The sequence below is a fragment of the Pleuronectes platessa genome, chromosome 13 (assembly GCF_947347685.1).
Source record: "Pleuronectes platessa chromosome 13, fPlePla1.1, whole genome shotgun sequence".
Lineage (NCBI taxonomy): Eukaryota > Metazoa > Chordata > Actinopteri > Pleuronectiformes > Pleuronectidae > Pleuronectes > Pleuronectes platessa.
The window spans coordinates 6,215,838-6,232,777 of record NC_070638.1 but is presented as its reverse complement, the minus strand read 5'-3'; the positions used below and the strand labels follow the sequence as shown (position 1 = coordinate 6,232,777).

General features: G+C 41.8%; 1 protein-coding gene across 2 annotated transcripts; it reads right to left on the bottom strand.

The window, feature by feature from the left end:
• Positions 1–1,658: 1,658 nt before the first annotated feature.
• mfsd14a2 (major facilitator superfamily domain containing 14A2) lies at positions 1,659–16,502 on the bottom strand. 2 transcript variants are annotated; one of them, XM_053437460.1, is made up of 12 exons: positions 16,229–16,502; positions 13,285–13,374; positions 10,749–10,811; positions 9,917–10,044; positions 9,595–9,709; positions 9,193–9,411; positions 8,569–8,682; positions 7,469–7,540; positions 6,897–7,009; positions 5,540–5,637; positions 5,075–5,232; positions 1,659–4,966 (listed from the first exon to the last, which is right to left on the bottom strand). In XM_053437460.1, exons 1-12 carry the CDS (start codon positions 16,310–16,312, stop codon positions 4,754–4,756), a joined length of 1,467 nt encoding a protein of 488 aa, XP_053293435.1. In that variant the 5' UTR covers positions 16,313–16,502; the 3' UTR covers positions 1,659–4,753. The 2 variants fall into 2 exon arrangements, with proteins under 2 accessions (XP_053293435.1, XP_053293434.1); XM_053437459.1 differs by having other exon boundaries at positions 13,285–13,380; positions 16,229–16,499.
• Between the last annotated feature and the right edge of the window lie 438 nt (positions 16,503–16,940).

Here is a 16,940-nt window from a genome sequence, read left to right as displayed (position 1 = left end):
TCTGGGGAGGGGGTATTTATTGGTCTGCTGCAACCTGCTCTTTGTTGATGTTTCACTGGAGGCCACAAATCCAGGCGCTCCCCCTCCTCTTTCGAAATAGATAAAAGTAAAATCATAGTTTAACATGGACAGTTGTTTCTTACACTGTTCCAGTCTCCATCAGTAGCTGGGGCCTGTCGCTGCTCAATAAGAGACTTGGTTGTGCTGATGAGTCCATTGAAAGTAAATCCACCACAGTGCCTGTTAGAACGCTGGTGAGGAAACAATATGGATTATGGTAAGGAGTCTTATCATCATCTCCTCTGTCCCAGGTTAAGACCACATAACACCTGCTGCTCCACTTGGACGCTTTTGCACACATCATCATATTCCAGCAGATAGAGAGAGAGAGAGAGGGTTGAGGATTATTCTCTACATGTAGAAGGAAATGTTGAGAGAGAAAGTGATGAGTCAGCACCTTGGATCTCACGCAGGGGTCATTTCAGCACATGGGAAAAAAAAGAGCGATGACTGGGGAGTAATGAACTCGGATTTATAAAGTTCTCCGGCTGCAGAGACATGAAAATATAAAAAAGAGCAATGTCAAGGTAAACAACCAACAGAAAAACAACAATTTATAAATGAGTGATTAACAAATCCTCGATAAATGTATTAAAAGTTGGATTATCTGAATAGTTACACACCGAGGTTAGTGGAGCCTCGTCAATCTACAGGCAACAGTTCAGAATATAAGTCTATTAAATTGTTATAGTGACATAAAACATGTGAAAACCTCTGTGCAGACAGAATATAGAAGTTTAAATAAATTCAAAAGTAAACTAATAGTTACACAGCTGATAAATCATCATGACACAATCTGAGCTACACAATGACAGCAGCTGCATTAAAGAATATGAATTGTAAGTCTTGTTATGTGATTAATGACCTTCATCTTGTAAACACTTGTCCAGTGGTAACCATTTATTTAACCATTATATCAGTAAGTATATGAAAGGAATCACTTAAAACCAGTTGGGATGTAGATAATATTTCCTAATGATATAGTTAATGGATTATTTAACGTGAGCTGCAGCAGATGGATTAAAAATCTCTACTTCATATGAAGGTTCATCGCCTACGACAGGCTCAAGAAAATATTTAAGAATTATTATAATTTTTTTCAGGTAAGTGAAATCAATGCCTTTTTTGTTCAGACTTCTTTAAGACCTGCAGATTCCCTGGACCGACGCCCGCATGTGGTTTTAATAAAGAAAGGCTCAGAGCACAGAAAGTAAATGAGCTTAGGTCTGTGCATTAATAACGGCTGAGTGTATTGTTGACAGTGTGTAGGTAGTAAAAGGCACTAGAGCCACAGTAGATCTCAGAAAGTGGCGGATTACTTGACAACCAAACGGAAGAAGTTGGAGAATGAAAATAAAAGTCTGGTGTAATGAACCGTGAGTAAAAGCTAAAAGGATTCTGTCTATAGTTTGAAATAAGAGGGTTTAGCAGCCGTTAGATTTAGGATTAGAATCCTTGTTTAAAATACATCACTGCAAGGATTATTATTGGGTTACTGCTGACACACCCTTCTGCTCTCACATCAACATATGGTGCACACACCACCACCACCGCCCCCCCCCCCCCCCCCCCAACACCCACAAAGGCAGAAGCAAACATTTCATTGTACAATAAACCTTTAATAAATAGTTTGTCATTAGTTTCCCATATTTACATAATAACCACCATTTACTTATGTTGCCATACTAATTTCTTGGCTAAATTTAGGCACACAGAGAGGGGGGGGGGGGGGGTTTCAGGCCACAGACCACGTTGTACTAAAAACAGGAGTGGCTAGCAGGTAAGTTGAGAAAGAGATCATGACTGCACCGAACAACCAAATAGGCCGAGAGGCGGCCGTCTCCTTGAGCGATTAAATATATACATTTACTGTACGTACAGGTGACTTTTGTACATTTGCAGTCATCTGCGTGGGGCTGGTGCAGAATCTTACCAATTTATGAAGGATCTGAATTTACTGTGTTGGTCCAAGAAATGATGCATTAAAAAAGAAAAAGAAAATGAGAATGATATTCGGAGGTTAAATCAGGAGTAACAGCTTCTGGTTAGGTAACACCCCCTCTGAAAGAATACAAACTATGCGACAGGTGAGTGGAGACCTCGAGGGCGCAGTGTGGTCAACGTGTGCAGCTTGGATTCGGACATTCAGTGACTCGGAGCTGATCCAATGTAACTAACCAAGATGAAATGTTATCAAGTGAAGACCGAGACTGGAAACGCAGACAGAGACGTTTGGTTATTCACCATCTAGCCACAAATACTCCTAAATTTGTATGAAGTTTTAAAAGTATAAAAATCTGCCAAAGAAAATTAAGACATGAGAAGCAAATAAACAGTCACACACACACAGTATGAAAAAAAGCAAACCAAAATAAAATTTGGCACAAAACACATGATGCACATTTCACTTCAGAGATGTTAAGCAGCCGCAAAAAAAAAAAAAACCGTTAGCTACGACTTCACCAGATCAGGACGTCATTTGGTTGTTTTAAATGCACTTGGGGGCGTTTTCAAATTTACTCTTGAAAAGTGTGACGGGAACAATGTATGATTTGTCTACAGTCTGTGATCAAAGGGGAACACAGCGTCACTGGTGTGAAAGCACCGGAGAACCAGACGCAGCCGAGATCAGCCGGTTGCAGAGCTGCAGCTCGACCTGAGGCGAGGAAAGTGACGACAGCAGCAGCAACAGACACCATGACTCAGGCAGAAAGGTAATAAAAACAAAAAAAATTCTAATCATGGAAACTGTCAGACACCGAATGTTGCAGAGGTTTCCTTTTTAATGTTTCTAAAAATGTTATTTGATTGATATCTATAGATGACTAATGGGAAAATTTGTGATGATCCAAGTCCTATGATGAAAGTTATAACTTGAGAATTTAAAGGGTTTTCATCTGAAGATTTAAGAACAAAAGGTTTATGGTCTACTGGAGGATGAGGACGAATTAATCGTATTTTTTTTTATCAGAGGTTAAAGTGGTTATATAATTATGTAATGTTGTTCTTATGAGTGGTTCAATTTGATGAATACTTATATATATTTTAGCAGTTTGCTTTAGTTTTATTAGAATGGGAACCCTGTTATTTTAAGTGTGTATATGTGAGATAAAAATATATAAAAAAAGAGAAATTGGTTGTTTAATATTTAACCTAAAATGAAAAATAACTCAAAAACTAATTCTGCAGCTGTCACATCTGAAAATACTGAAGCAGCTTTTCTTTCCCTTCGCCTGCAGGCAGCGCTCTGCATCTACTGATCTCAACTGCTGCCGAATGTCCTACAGGTGGTGCAGGTTGACAGTGAGCCAACAACGCCACCTTGTGGAGAATCTGCAGTCTGTTAAATGCGGGTGTCAGAGTTTCACATGTTTAAGTTTCTTCCACGTCAGCAACAGGTCGAGAGATCTAAAATGTCGGGGATAATATGAAACCGTTCTTATCCGGTCACCTCACTCCCAATCTTTGTCCATTACATCACAAACTCCATTACTGATATTGATATTTGTCCATATTAACAGTCAGTGCCAACACTGACGTGCTGATAGCGCCGCTCCAGCTCCTTATGTTCCAGAAGCTTCATAAATAAACCTTCACCCTGTCGGCAACAGAACATCAGCAAACGAAGTAACAGGAAGGACGTGAAACCAAAACAGATTTAAAAATGTGTAACAGCTCCGATGGGAGCGATAGCGTATGATTACAGAGCCTCCTCAGACCTCGGTCATCATACAGGTTACGTAATATCTATATATTTATATATCTTAAGTCACTTCAAGGCAACATTTGTTTCTTGAATAAAAACGTGAAGCACAACTAGCCTTCAGTTCAAACGGAAAAATATACAACCCAAACTGTACTACTAATCTAGAGAATGGCAAGTAAACATTGAAAAAAACTGTTTCAGCTAATAAAGTGGTCTCAGTTGCACACTCCCGTCTGTAAGAAGAGTGACAATTCAACAAAGTGTGGTCTTACGAAGCTTTATCTAAGTGAACTGGTTGACCCGTCCTATCTGAGACTTGGCAGAGCCTCTCCAACGCTGCCCTGCAGAGGCTCCTCCCTCAGGTGTACAGTTACTGTGCTCCCCCCGCTGGGAGCACTCAGAGGAAGAACCGTGTTCCCTTCTTGGAGCTGTGCTGACCTCAGAACAGGAGTTAACTCATGTGAGACAGAGAGCGACGCGTCCGACTGGCTGTTTGTTGCGCTTCTGTCGGAACAAACAGACAGAGTTGGCGCTTCGCTGGCTACAGGAGGAATATGAGGAATCACACAGGGATTTAGTAACGCAAGCTCTAAACCAAATCACTTTCCTTCTGCTCTGCACCAGTAGGGGGCGAGCTGCTGTATGCTTCACTCATTTTATAGAAACCAAAGAGTCCAGCTCCACCAAGTCACACAAACACCTTTCCACTGCAGCCCAAAAATAATAAACTCAACACACTCTCTCTGTGCAGGGTCGCTAGAGAGTCCTCAAAGTACCCTGCTTTTAAAACACAAAAGGGCTGCTAGGGAATGAGTGCCCACTTTTGTGCCGTGGACACAAACACAGACACTTGCACCTCTCAGCGGCACTCGGGTCTGATGTGTGCCTGAGGTGCGAGCGTGTCCATGTGGGAAAATGTGTGTGTCTGTTCATTTGTGCAGGGGTTGTGGGGGCGGAGTGAGGGTGTCAGCCCCTCCTTAGCTGAGGTTATACGCTGCTGTCCTCCAGCAGAGGCTCCTTGCCCTCTGCCCCACTGCCCTGGGGGCTGTGGGAGTGACTCTGTGCACCGTTGCTGTGCTTCTTGTAGGCGCCGGGTCTCGCGCCGGGTCCCGTGTGCTCTGGGATAAACAGGGCGACCAGCAGAGACAGCAGAACTGAGCATGCACCAAAGAGGAAGGGAGGCCCGGGGATGATGGAACTCTGCAGAGGAGGCAAACATATTTAGTTCAGCACAGCTACAGTATCTGCAACATATTCTTTGTATTGTGTAAATGATCCAAATTTCATTTAATCCCAATTGATATTCACCTCATCAGTTGGGTTGGCCATGTTGAGTTTGCCCCCTTTCTCATTGCCGTCTGAGTCAGTCAGCTCCACGTGGAACAAGTAGAAGACGAAACCGTAAAGCGCAGGACCCAAACCGTTACAGAGGCCCCGGATCCCGGTGATCATCCCCTGGACGACACCTACACACAGACACATGCAAACACAAGATAATGAAGAACGAGTTCTGGAGTGATACTTTTCGATAACTGGGTTATTAATGGCCATGTGTTCTTCACGTCTGTTGATGGTATGGCAAAAATGATATTTGACCTGAAAAAGTTTTTGGTTTGTACTGTTCAATATTTATTACCATCTAAAATGATTCCTTACCAATTACATAAACCAGGAGAAAACGATCTACCCTCAATTTGAGACTTTGAACATGTGTAGTTATTGTATCACAGGCAGCACAACAAATAAATTCAAACAACCAGTTTGGAGACTCACCTTGTTGGTCTGGATCTGCGTTACGGGACACGATGGCGCTGATGGCCGGGAAAGTGATGCTGGACATGGCTGCTAAAGCTCCTGCAGCCCACATCATCCTACAAACAACAACATGCGCTTGTTAAAGATACAAACAAAAAGTAGCTTTAACCCTCAATTTTGATCATACGTATCCCTGAAGGAGAGTTAAAAAGTTGTTAAGTCTATTATGGCTAACGCATGCAAGCAGCTTCTAACTCTGTCTCTTGTTAAGTGTCCCTTCCCTTCTGTCTGGATCCTATCCACTGGTAAGAGATTCTGGCACCTTCAACAATCCTGTGCTTGCCCCCATTTAACCGGCATGACCTCCTTTGTCTGCCAACTGTGGCTCGTTAAATGACCCCACCTGACTTCATTAAGCCTCTGGCAGAAAGTCTCTGGCAATTAAAATACCTCTCTAATCACAAGTCAGACGTGACAGTCGCGTTACATAACTTACTAACATACAAAAATTGTAGGTACACAGAGAATTCAATTGGGGGGAAAAATAAATCCATTAAGTACTTAAACTTGGATAGTGGGATAGCCTGAACCAGTTTATTTGCCTACCTACATTTCAAAACTTAAATACATAAATTAAAAAAACGAGAGAAAAAAAGCCAACGAGAAAAGTGTTTATTTCCCACTCCAGGAAAAATTATATTGATGATGTGTTGGCACAATAAAAGTTACATCACTATATTGATGCCTTTTAAAGAGTCTGAACTATCAGATTATAGAATCACCAACTCGTTGAAGTAACTCTGATTTGCTCCCATCTAGTGGTCAATTAAGGTATAACAACAACAGTGAGACAAGAGCAAAGGGGTTCAGGTCTAGAAACAGCATTAAAACACAATATTTTGATAACTTTCAAATTCAAATCTGTACAAGTTTACCGGGGCCTAGGGTTAATTATTTAGCATTAGGTCAAATTATTTCCAGTTGTGGATTTTGAACTTTTCAGATCCTGTTTCAGGTTTGTGGTAATATAGGAAAACGCTACAGAGCCATGTTCAGGATAAATGTCCAGGGTTTGACTTGAGTTGAATTAAGCAACACAGGACTGTGGTTTTGCATCATGTTACAGGAAGTGCTTTGTCACCTTAGATGAACTTCCTCCTTCATTTGAGATGATATCTGCTCTGTGACGCCACCTCACTGTCTCTCTACCTTTAAGATGCTCAACCAGGCCTGCGAGTCTGAGCTCTACCAATACATAAGTGACCAGTGATGGACATTTAAGGTACAAAAAAACTATTCCTTGATTAAACCTTACAATGTAACCACTTCCTATGTTATATAAAGAGGAGTGCGTGTGTGTGTGTGTGTTACTGACCAGGGCTGAGAGCCGAAGCCGTACCACGCCAGCTGGAGGATCTGGAAGCCAAGGCCGAGCAGGATCGTGTTCTTATTTCCTATTGATCGCATCAGGATCCCCAACACAACCGTCTGAGGAGACACAGTGAACAGGTTATGTAAGACGGCAACACAGGTATGAAGTCATGGAGCAAATAGTCTATCCTATTTGGCCGTCATTCATGACTCTGACAAAGAGCTTGATATATAGTTGATAGAAACAATAAATGATCGGCAACATTATTTATACTCAGTTTTACTAGTTGACCCCCTCAAATGTTAAGAGTTGCTGCGTTTCTTTGACGTCTGTGAAGTAAATAACTTTGAAGCAAATAAAGAAATTTGTCTATGTGACTTTATTTTATCTTCTAATTTTTTAATCTGTCGCGGAAAAATTATCAGAGTTAAGTGAATGTCTGAAAGCAGCTTCAGATGATTAATTCATTCCGGAAATGTTTTGATAATTCAATAAAGGAAATGCATAATAAAAGAGAGACACAGGATGACTCAGTATCACATCAACAACAACAACAGGAGGATTTTCTCCAGTACCTGAGCTATTATTGAGAGGATCCCCACTACAGCGATGAAGGCAGCCACTGTCTCGGATGTGAAGCCAATAACCTGAGGGGGGAGAGTGATAAGATAACACAGGTTAGGACATGATTGTGCACGAAAAGACAGGAAACAAATGATCCTCAAACACAAAATTAAAGAAAGGGGATTGTTTGCAGCCTTTTGTGAACACTTGCTCAATCTAACAACAAAGAGAGTCTCTTTTTCCTCTGTGGCGTATTTAGGTCAAATATGTTGACCTTCATTTCCTGCAATAAAGGCAGCAGCAACACAGGAGCTTGTGTGAGGTGTAGTTAAAATATGACCAGGAACAGGGAGAGATGTACATTAAGGAGCATTTTGGCAACAAGCGAACATGAGGGTGTGATGAGAAATGTTCGCTAGAGCAACTTATCCGACCTTTTCAAGATGGTCTTTAAAACCACAGCATCAGACTTGCCCGACTGGTTCAACTGACATTGTTTACACAGACTTAGAAGCCCTCAGTTCAGGCAGTTTGGGAAAAATGGGGGAGATCACACCTCGTCAGTCTATCTCTGAGCGGCCAGCTGCTGCCAGTCTATAAATAAGCATCTGAATCTGTCCATTTCTGGCTACTTGCGTTTTCAGATGCGCTGGTTTTTCTGTAGTAACATTTTGCTGAGACACTTAATGAATTTGCTTGACATATTCAAGGACTGAAAGCGGCTGCTCAGCAAACCTGCAGATCTAATCTCAAAGCGATGTAAGGGAAAGTGTGTGTTCGACAAATTTCAGCAAGTTGTCCGAGGCCATTCCCCGAGCTTATCAGTTGTGTTGTAAGCTTTATATTAGAAACATTAAAGGTTAAAGTATAAACGTTTTCTGTCACACATTCTAATGTCCTCTTTAAGGAACCATAACTTCACCTTAAAATGTATCCAAGATACCAAAACTCACAACATTTCTTTGGTATTAACAGTTGGTGGAGTATAAAATGGACAGACACATGTGGTACAGGTGCTCTCAGCATGTCTGAACAATGTTAGGCTTTGCAATCCAATCATTTCTGTGGCCTTCCTGGTTTGAAGCAGTAAAGAGGGAGAGCAGAGTTTTACCTGTCGCAGATAGAGGAAGAAGCTGGAGTATTGGCCGGCCTCTGGAAGGTAGGAGAGAAACACTGTGATACAGATGAGCAGCACCGTGGGGTCCTGGCCCACTTTACGCAGAGACTGGGAAGAGAAAAGCAAGACAAATTAGTCACAAGAATTTAAAACATGAATATTTTGGCTTTTCTTATGTGCTGACAGAACCATGCTTCCTTATTTCCTAAGCTGAACAGCAACACCATCATCCCCAACTGTTAGGTTAGGTATGGACATAAAAACTTTGATTTTATTTATGTTAGGGTTAGGGTTAGGGTTACAATGGGCCATGCTGATTTGAGCTTGAAGCTTGATCTGATCATAAATGGAAAGCTCAAATTAAATGAGTGAATGGACCCAAGAAGGGCTTTCCACAACAGTATGGAGTATCCAGGCAGTGGAGAAAAAGTAGCCAGCTCAGGTGGTACAGGGACATCCCAGAGAAAACTGTGTGACCTCTTAAACATCTCAATGTCATTATTACATCATATAGTGAGAGCTTTTCTGACATTGAGAGACATGTCTGTGAGCAGCAAACATGGGAATCAACTGCTGTTTGACTAAAAGTTAAAATGACAGACTCTTGTTTTTACTCACACTAAAGGGGTCTGCCTGTTCCCAGGAGATCGGTGCCCCCCACGATGCTGGCCTCATCTTCTCTGGCAGCGACTCTGGCACCGCCACTAGGATGAAGCAGATGTCGAGCAGGGCGATGGCCGTGGCGAGGATCACCACCAAGGTGTCTCCGTAGGTCACAGACAGGTAGGCTCCAATGGCCGGACTGGTAACCAGGCTGGCTGCAAAGGTCGCTGATACCTGGAGGGAGAGGAGAGCAGAGATGAGGTGAACAAAACATGAAGGGATCAGTGTTTCCTTTCAACGGAAGGTTCTTTATTAACGGTTTTGGTCTCTATTGGGAAGTGTTATAAATACTGATCTAATTATTAAGTGGTTATGTTTAACAGAATGGTGATCAGTGTTTCTCCGCCATCAACTTACCAAACCGTATGCTGTGCTCCGCTCATGCTCCTGCGTGATATCGGCCACGTAGGCAAAGATCACAGAGAAGGTGACGGCGAAGACGCCGGACATGGAGATGACGGCAAAGTACCACCTGAAAGAAAGGGAATTGGCTCATCAGCACAAACAAAATAAACTAAACTAAACCTCTACTGTACTTCAGTAAAAGCAGCAGAATTTAACTATGGATTACAACAGGGTTAAAGCTTCTAATATCATTGATTATTTGGTAACATTGTATGTACATGGACTGATTCTATTAAACTGAAAACAGAGGAAAAGTCTTGGTGTTAGCACTAACCATGGGCTGATCTTCATCAGTGGAATGGGAGCACATGTGAAGAAGACTGTTAGCAGCAGGAAAGACTTGCGTCCCCATACATCTGACAATGCCCCAATCAGAGGAGCACTCAGAAATGATAGTAGACCCTGGAAGGGATAGAGAGAGAGATGGAGGAGGACTTGGGATTAACTTCAGAGAAGAAGAGTATTTGTTGAACCCAAAACTGAATTGATAACTGGAGAGAAGATCACACATAAACTGTAGACACTGCAACAGTTGTGCTCACAAAATCAAATAGTGAATCTAAAATAATTACACAAGATTTCTTTAGACAGTCTCCTTCCTGAAAAATGTGTTTCAGATGTACATTTCTGAGTTTAGCTGACTGACTAACAGTGGTTACTGAACAGCTTCAGGGTTTTAACATGTAACTAAGCTAGTATCAAGCAGGACGACACTAAACAAGAGCTCACATGCTCAGAGAACCTGCCATGGGAAAATAAAAACAAGACAAAAACCCTGCGCTAAAGAGGGATTGACAACTGACATGAAATGCACCAAATAAAGTAGGATCTTAATATTTTATTAATCCACAAAAGACATTAAGATGGAAAAAGTACATTTTTGCTTATGTATTCCTTTCTCGTTAAGTCTAAAGTGCAGGAGAGTGTTTAAGTCAATACCACAGAAAGTGTTTACTTGCAGTAGATTGAAAATATACGATAGGTAGAAAAACCAGAGATAACAAATAAGCACAACTGTTGCAATTCTCTAAATTTGCACATCTTCTCGTTATAATGGCGTCATGAGAGACAGAGAACTGAAACAGGTTTATATTGTTGTCTCTTACCTTGACGCCATGAATAAGCCCATTCATCAGGAATGTGTGTTGGGGGAATGTTTCGTGTAATACCTGGAGAACAAACACAGATAAAACCACATGAAACCCTTTATCCACACAGTCTGCATCAGGTTTCAAACTGTGACCTACACTGGTTGTTTACTTTCGAAGGTTAAACAAGTAAGACAGCGCTGAGCAAAAATCTAGTAATCAAACAAATGACAGAGGGTAGAAATTAAGAAATAAAACAATAGATTCTATCACTGAGGCCTGAGACAGAAAACTAGACGGTGCACATTTTTACTGAGATGAAGAAATACAAATATTGTTTTTGCACAGGGCTTTGACCCACATGTTGAGAACTGGCATGTAAACTGAGTTACATGCTACAGTCACACTGGAGATAAACATGATGGACATTTGGATCATCAAAAGGCTCCCACACTGCCGACCTACATGTTTTATCACAGATTGGCAGGTTTCTATTTTGGAGTTGTTACTCCCTGAACATCTCTCATACTCTTTGGTCAGAAATGTGACGTGTCATGAACTCCCTACATTTTTTTCCCAGTGGCCTTCCTCTAGCCAATCACAGCTGGAACTAAAAAAATATTTTCAGCCCAGGGCCTGGATTCTCACAGGAGTCATGCTCAACCCGTTTCTGTTCTGAGGCACTCACGTTTGTGATGTTTCGTTTATTGTGAAATTGAATAAGTTTCGGTTTTTGAAAACACCCGACAGGACAAAGTGAGCTTAGATACATGACCTGTTTTGGGTGTGTACCAAATGCTGTGATGATGCATTTAAACTATTAATGAATACAATTGTGAAACAGTCAGATGAGTAAAGCCATCGAGACTGGAACGCTAAGACTAAGACTAAGACTTATCACATCTTCCTCTTCCTTGAATGTCAGGTTATACATTCATGTTGCATCATCGGATTTACTGACATCCATTCAATGATTTAAATTTTGTATTTTCTGTTTTAATTCAATATATTACTGCCGGCTCAAAACGTCTCAGAGAGCCGGACACATACAATCAGCAGGGCTAAACAGTAATTTACATTTTATTTATTTAAAATATATTAAGATTTTTTATTTGGAAACAGATTTACATCAAAGTAAAGTGAATTATGTCTAAAATATATACAAGTTTTCTGTTCGCGGCCATGTTTAGTTTACTGCTGCTGTTCCACAATAAAAGACTTCAATATTAAGTATTTCAGGATACTTAAAGCCATACATGCCATTCCTACATAATTTTTCAACTTTGTGTTTATACATAGGGGACAGGGGTTGTTTAGATAGTTAAAAATTCATGGGACGTTCAGTTCAAAGTCCACAATGTCCGTGTGCCGCAGGAATTGCATGCAAGTGTCATTGACACTTGCGTGGGGAAATGGAGCCTTTAATTTAAATCAGGACTTGTGGAGCTTGACCGAGACTCAACAACAGGGTCTGGTTATTGTTTAGCAGTACAGATGGAAAGCTTATGGCATGGCTGAGAATCCCCTCTCTTCCTCTGGGAGTCAGTTACACACACACAGAGTGTGAATGCTAAATGAAGACTGTTGCTGCTGGATACTAATTAAGCCGTGTGCTCACTGGGAGCATTGAAGCAGTCCCCCTCATTTTCGGGCGCCTTTTGATTAGTCCAAAATGCTAATCCTGCCTCCGCCCAGGGATCTCGAGGGCAACAAAACCCAAGCAATTAATGCTCTACAGTTACACACACACCCACACAGAACCACCTCTTCAAACAACAGCCTGCTGGCAAGTATGCATTACAAAAGCCTGTCTGGTCTACACCATGTGGCTCACAGATGTTTGCTCATCATTTGTTTCAGTCACCAATTTCAACAAAGTAATTTGCTTTTGTTGATAAAGCATGACTATAAAATAAAATAAACAATTTTTATAAATGTAGGAAAAAAACTGGAAAGCTGAAAACTACCAATATACAATTTGTGCTGGTATGAAATGAAACTTGTCATCCGATCTTGCTTAGAGAAAGCAATCACCAGTCTTTTTTAAATATTGACTGATGATTATCTGATGGAAGCTGTTTCTTTAAAAACAGGTCACATTTTGGACCCAACCCCCCCCCCTGTGAAAAATACTGTTGCAGTTTCCTGTAGCAAATACATGGACCCGACCAATCTGCAGTGCACTGAGGTGGATGTGTCGCGTGGTTTGCCTGGCATCTGTGCAGTGGCCTGACAGCACAAACCAGTGACCCCCGTGATAAGCCTTTTCAACAAAGAACTGGTGCTCAGACAATAAAACTGTTTGATGCCCTATTCATATTTCTCAGTCCATTAGAGCCTGGCAACACATCTGCCAGCACACACGAACCAAAAAAAAAACCCATGTCGCCCAGGACCTCGCTCAGTTGATTGGGGATTCAATTATTCATAGACACTGATGAGCCTTGAGTGATTTAATAGGAAATGCCACATGTTGGATATGAATATACAACAAACCTTTATGTCAATTTAGAAAACGGCTTGTCTACATGAAAGCGGGTGTAGCCGGGCTTACCGTGAGCATTGGGGTGGTGAGGAGACCCCATGCAAAAAACTCCAGGAAGATGACCACCACGGCATGGTAAACACTGGGCTCACCGATTCCCTGTGGCTGGGCGAAGACAGACAAACACACACATAGATAGAAGGGTGGTTAGCTGACAAGCATCAAATCAAACAACATGCATCAAAGAGCCTGTTAGTGTTGGCACATTAACCTCCAACTGGGGATCTATTTTTAGGAGCATTGAAATAGCTACTAAAGATGGTGGCTGATCCTATGGAACAACCTATAGTTGGGTAAGAGAGTGTACAGAAGTTGTGAAATGTATTTTATTTACTCCTGACAGTCAGAAGAACTTTCTGTACTGAAAGAAATGCTGATTTGAAATTACAGTACATAGCTTAGCAGACAACAAAAAACAACTTTACATGTACATCAAAATTCCAATGTTAACCTAATTAAACCGACAATTACCACCTTGCTTGACAACACACGCCCTGGTTGTAAACAAGGTGGAACAACAATAGTCATAGGTTTCGCAAAATTAGAAAGAAAACACCCAAACTTTAATACGCTGCGATTGTACATTAAACTATTTCAGGTTGGGGTTTTAGTACTGACAGAATATTGTTGGATATAATGGACGAAGTAGACGTAATGGTGAAAGTCATAATTAGGCTATGCTCTGTATCATGTTAACAGGAAAATCCGAAACTCATGTAAAACACCATAATCGAATGATAATGTCTTAATCAGAATGAGGCAAAATAGTCACTCACTCAAAAAGCACAGCGGCCGTACATTTACTTGCACATATAGAAATTGCTCATTGTTTAACATCAGCTTAAGGTAAATGTTTGACAAGGGACTTTACATGATTAACATGAACCTTATTTCTGAGATATAGCCTGATAAAATCTGAATATTTGGTGCTATACTTTTCTAGGTCATTTTAACCAGAGACCTATATCTGCAAATAGCAAAACACAAATTACAATAAGTTTAATCTCCCTTTCTAGATATAAAATTTGTTGGAGCGAGCATGTAAGACTGAGCACGATGCTTAGCAAGACACAATGCAAGGTGTAATAATTGTGGAGACCGTAGACTAACTTATCCAGGACACAAGCTACTGGTTTAACCACGTGTGGTTTGTAGTTTCCGCATGTGGGGAGAACGAAATAGTACCAGAAACCAGTCTACAGGAACCCCTCCCCTTTTGTTCCATGATAACCAACCATACAGTCACACCACCAGCTTCAGGGAGAAAATGAGGAACAATGTTCCATCGTATGAATGTTGCAACTTCCTCTCTATTGAACGAACACCCAGCCACACATTTTTTCAAAATCGCATTTTGTTATTGACTAGTGAGCGTCTAAGCCTATTAGATGCAATGGCTGGATGTTGATAGTGAAGTCTTAATGGCTGAGTGGTCAGAACAAGCTGCGGTAACACAGTCGAGCAAAAACAATAATCCGAACTAAGGACCTCCCTGGAGTAGAGCCAGGACGGAGATGCTGACAGACTAGCATCAGTGTGACTCCATCATTAGTGTGTTGAGAAAAAAAAGGAGAAGTTTCTTGTTCCATTCATTATGTTTACAACTTTGTGTGCCTTCATATGGACATCCAGCATGTTTGGCATATCTGTCCGACTGATTACATAAGCAACACTGCCACCACACTATATTTATAACAATCCCATCATACCCACTCGCTGCCCACTGCCTAATTTGGGACAATCTCTGCTTCCAACCATCTAAACGATCCACGTCACTGCAATCCCTTGCTGTGATATTTAACCAACATTATGCAACGGTCTCATCACTGCTGGGTCACAGGTGTCATTGAACCGGAGAAGGGGGCATGAATGTGTCAGGAGCAACGGGCCCAGGCTGATAATTAACCACACATCAGCACCATCACACTGTGAATAACCGAGCACAGGCGGTGGTTAAACAGCACGTCACTTTAAACAGCTGATAATAGCTTCAGCAGGGACAGTCTGTGTTTTTACTTACCCGGGATGTTGACTTAAACCCCATGTTTGCCTAATTTCCCCAAGTAAACCCAGGGTTTAATTAAACCAATAGATCTCAAACTGTAGCACTGGTAGTTGCATTTCTATTTAAGTTGAGCTTCTAAGGTTTGTATAGCTCATCATAACAACTTAAAGCACATTACGTGTGTGCAGTGTTTTCAACACGTAGTCTACAACCGGTTAAATACTCTACTGTGTGTATTCTCCTAGTTTAACTGCGGCCTTTTGTTTGCACTGTTTGTTTACTACCTCACTATTTTCCAGAGTTATGTAAATTAACTGCACCAACACTGTAGTTTTGCAGCAAGGGGTAACATGTATCCACCATTATGGACGAAGGGTCATTATGCCGATGCGTTGCCGCTCTTACTTTGCAGTATTTGTACAATATTTGCCTTAAACACGGTCAGTGTATTGGAAAAGGAAAGAAAAATAACCCCCATCACCGTTCAACACATATGCTAGCGAGCTAACGCTGACCAAGCTGCTGTTTGTTCCTCGTCGTGCCACACGGACATTTTTTTTAAACAAGACCCGACCTTACGTGTCCCTATTATAAAGAGCTGGTTTAAAATTGGATAAAGTTGGATTGAGGGTTGGCTGGATTATTGTATACGAGGGAGGTCCGATGGAGAAAAACACAGCTAGCGCGGCTAGCCGAGCTGACGTGTAAACCACCACACAAGCGCAGGCCGCTAACGTCAGCCCATGCTAGTTGACGAGTGGCGTTAGCTTAGCGCTTAGCTAGGCGGTCCAAGCTAACGGACCTGCCGGGCACAAACCATCGAACGCCGCCTCTTATTTCTGCGTTTTCTCGATACAAGCAGCGCTGCGGACTAGCTCCGGCGGTCTAGGGGCCGGTGTGGCTCAGTGCCAAGCTCGGGCAACGAAGATAAATAAATATTTAACTCACACTTCCTCCATCTTTTATTATAATTTTCTTTGCAAGAAGAATGCTGCGGTTCGGCCGCTTTTTCTTCTTTTTCTCCCCCGTCATTGTTAACTTATGTCCATTCTTGGTGTCAGCGGGTCATCGTCGCGCCTGTTGACGGAGAAAAGAACACAGCGACTGGGCTACTTAGCTGACAACAGCTCGGCAGCTGGCTCCGGGCAACAGCTAGCAGGTAGCAGCGCGCTAACTCAACGATGATTTCTCATCCCCGCCTCACTTCAACGGGACTTCCGCAACCAGACAGAGCACCCGCCTCTTCAGTGCAACGCCGCTTGGCGATTGGTCGTCTGCTGAACGCGCAAACCCAAACACCGCGGCTGATTGGTTCGGAGACCGGACGTCACTGCCAATGATTCGCAAATGGTGACATGTCAACGTCACACCGCGGGTAAGAAGAAGGAAACGCCTGATGCGCCGAGTAATGGACAAGTTGTTCTACTTTGTAAACATGTTCATTGACAACACTGATCTGAGAAAATAACAACACGGAAGAGGAAGAGGAGTGTCGTCTTCATCCCTTTGTGTGTGTGTAGAAGATATCTAAACTGCACGGACAGATTCTAAACAAAAATGGAGGATGTCTTAGAATATTCATTTAAAGTTCTCCTCCACTAACACCCACTAGGAATGTGGTGAGATGATTTTGTTAATTTTTTTTTATCAGGGAACGGAT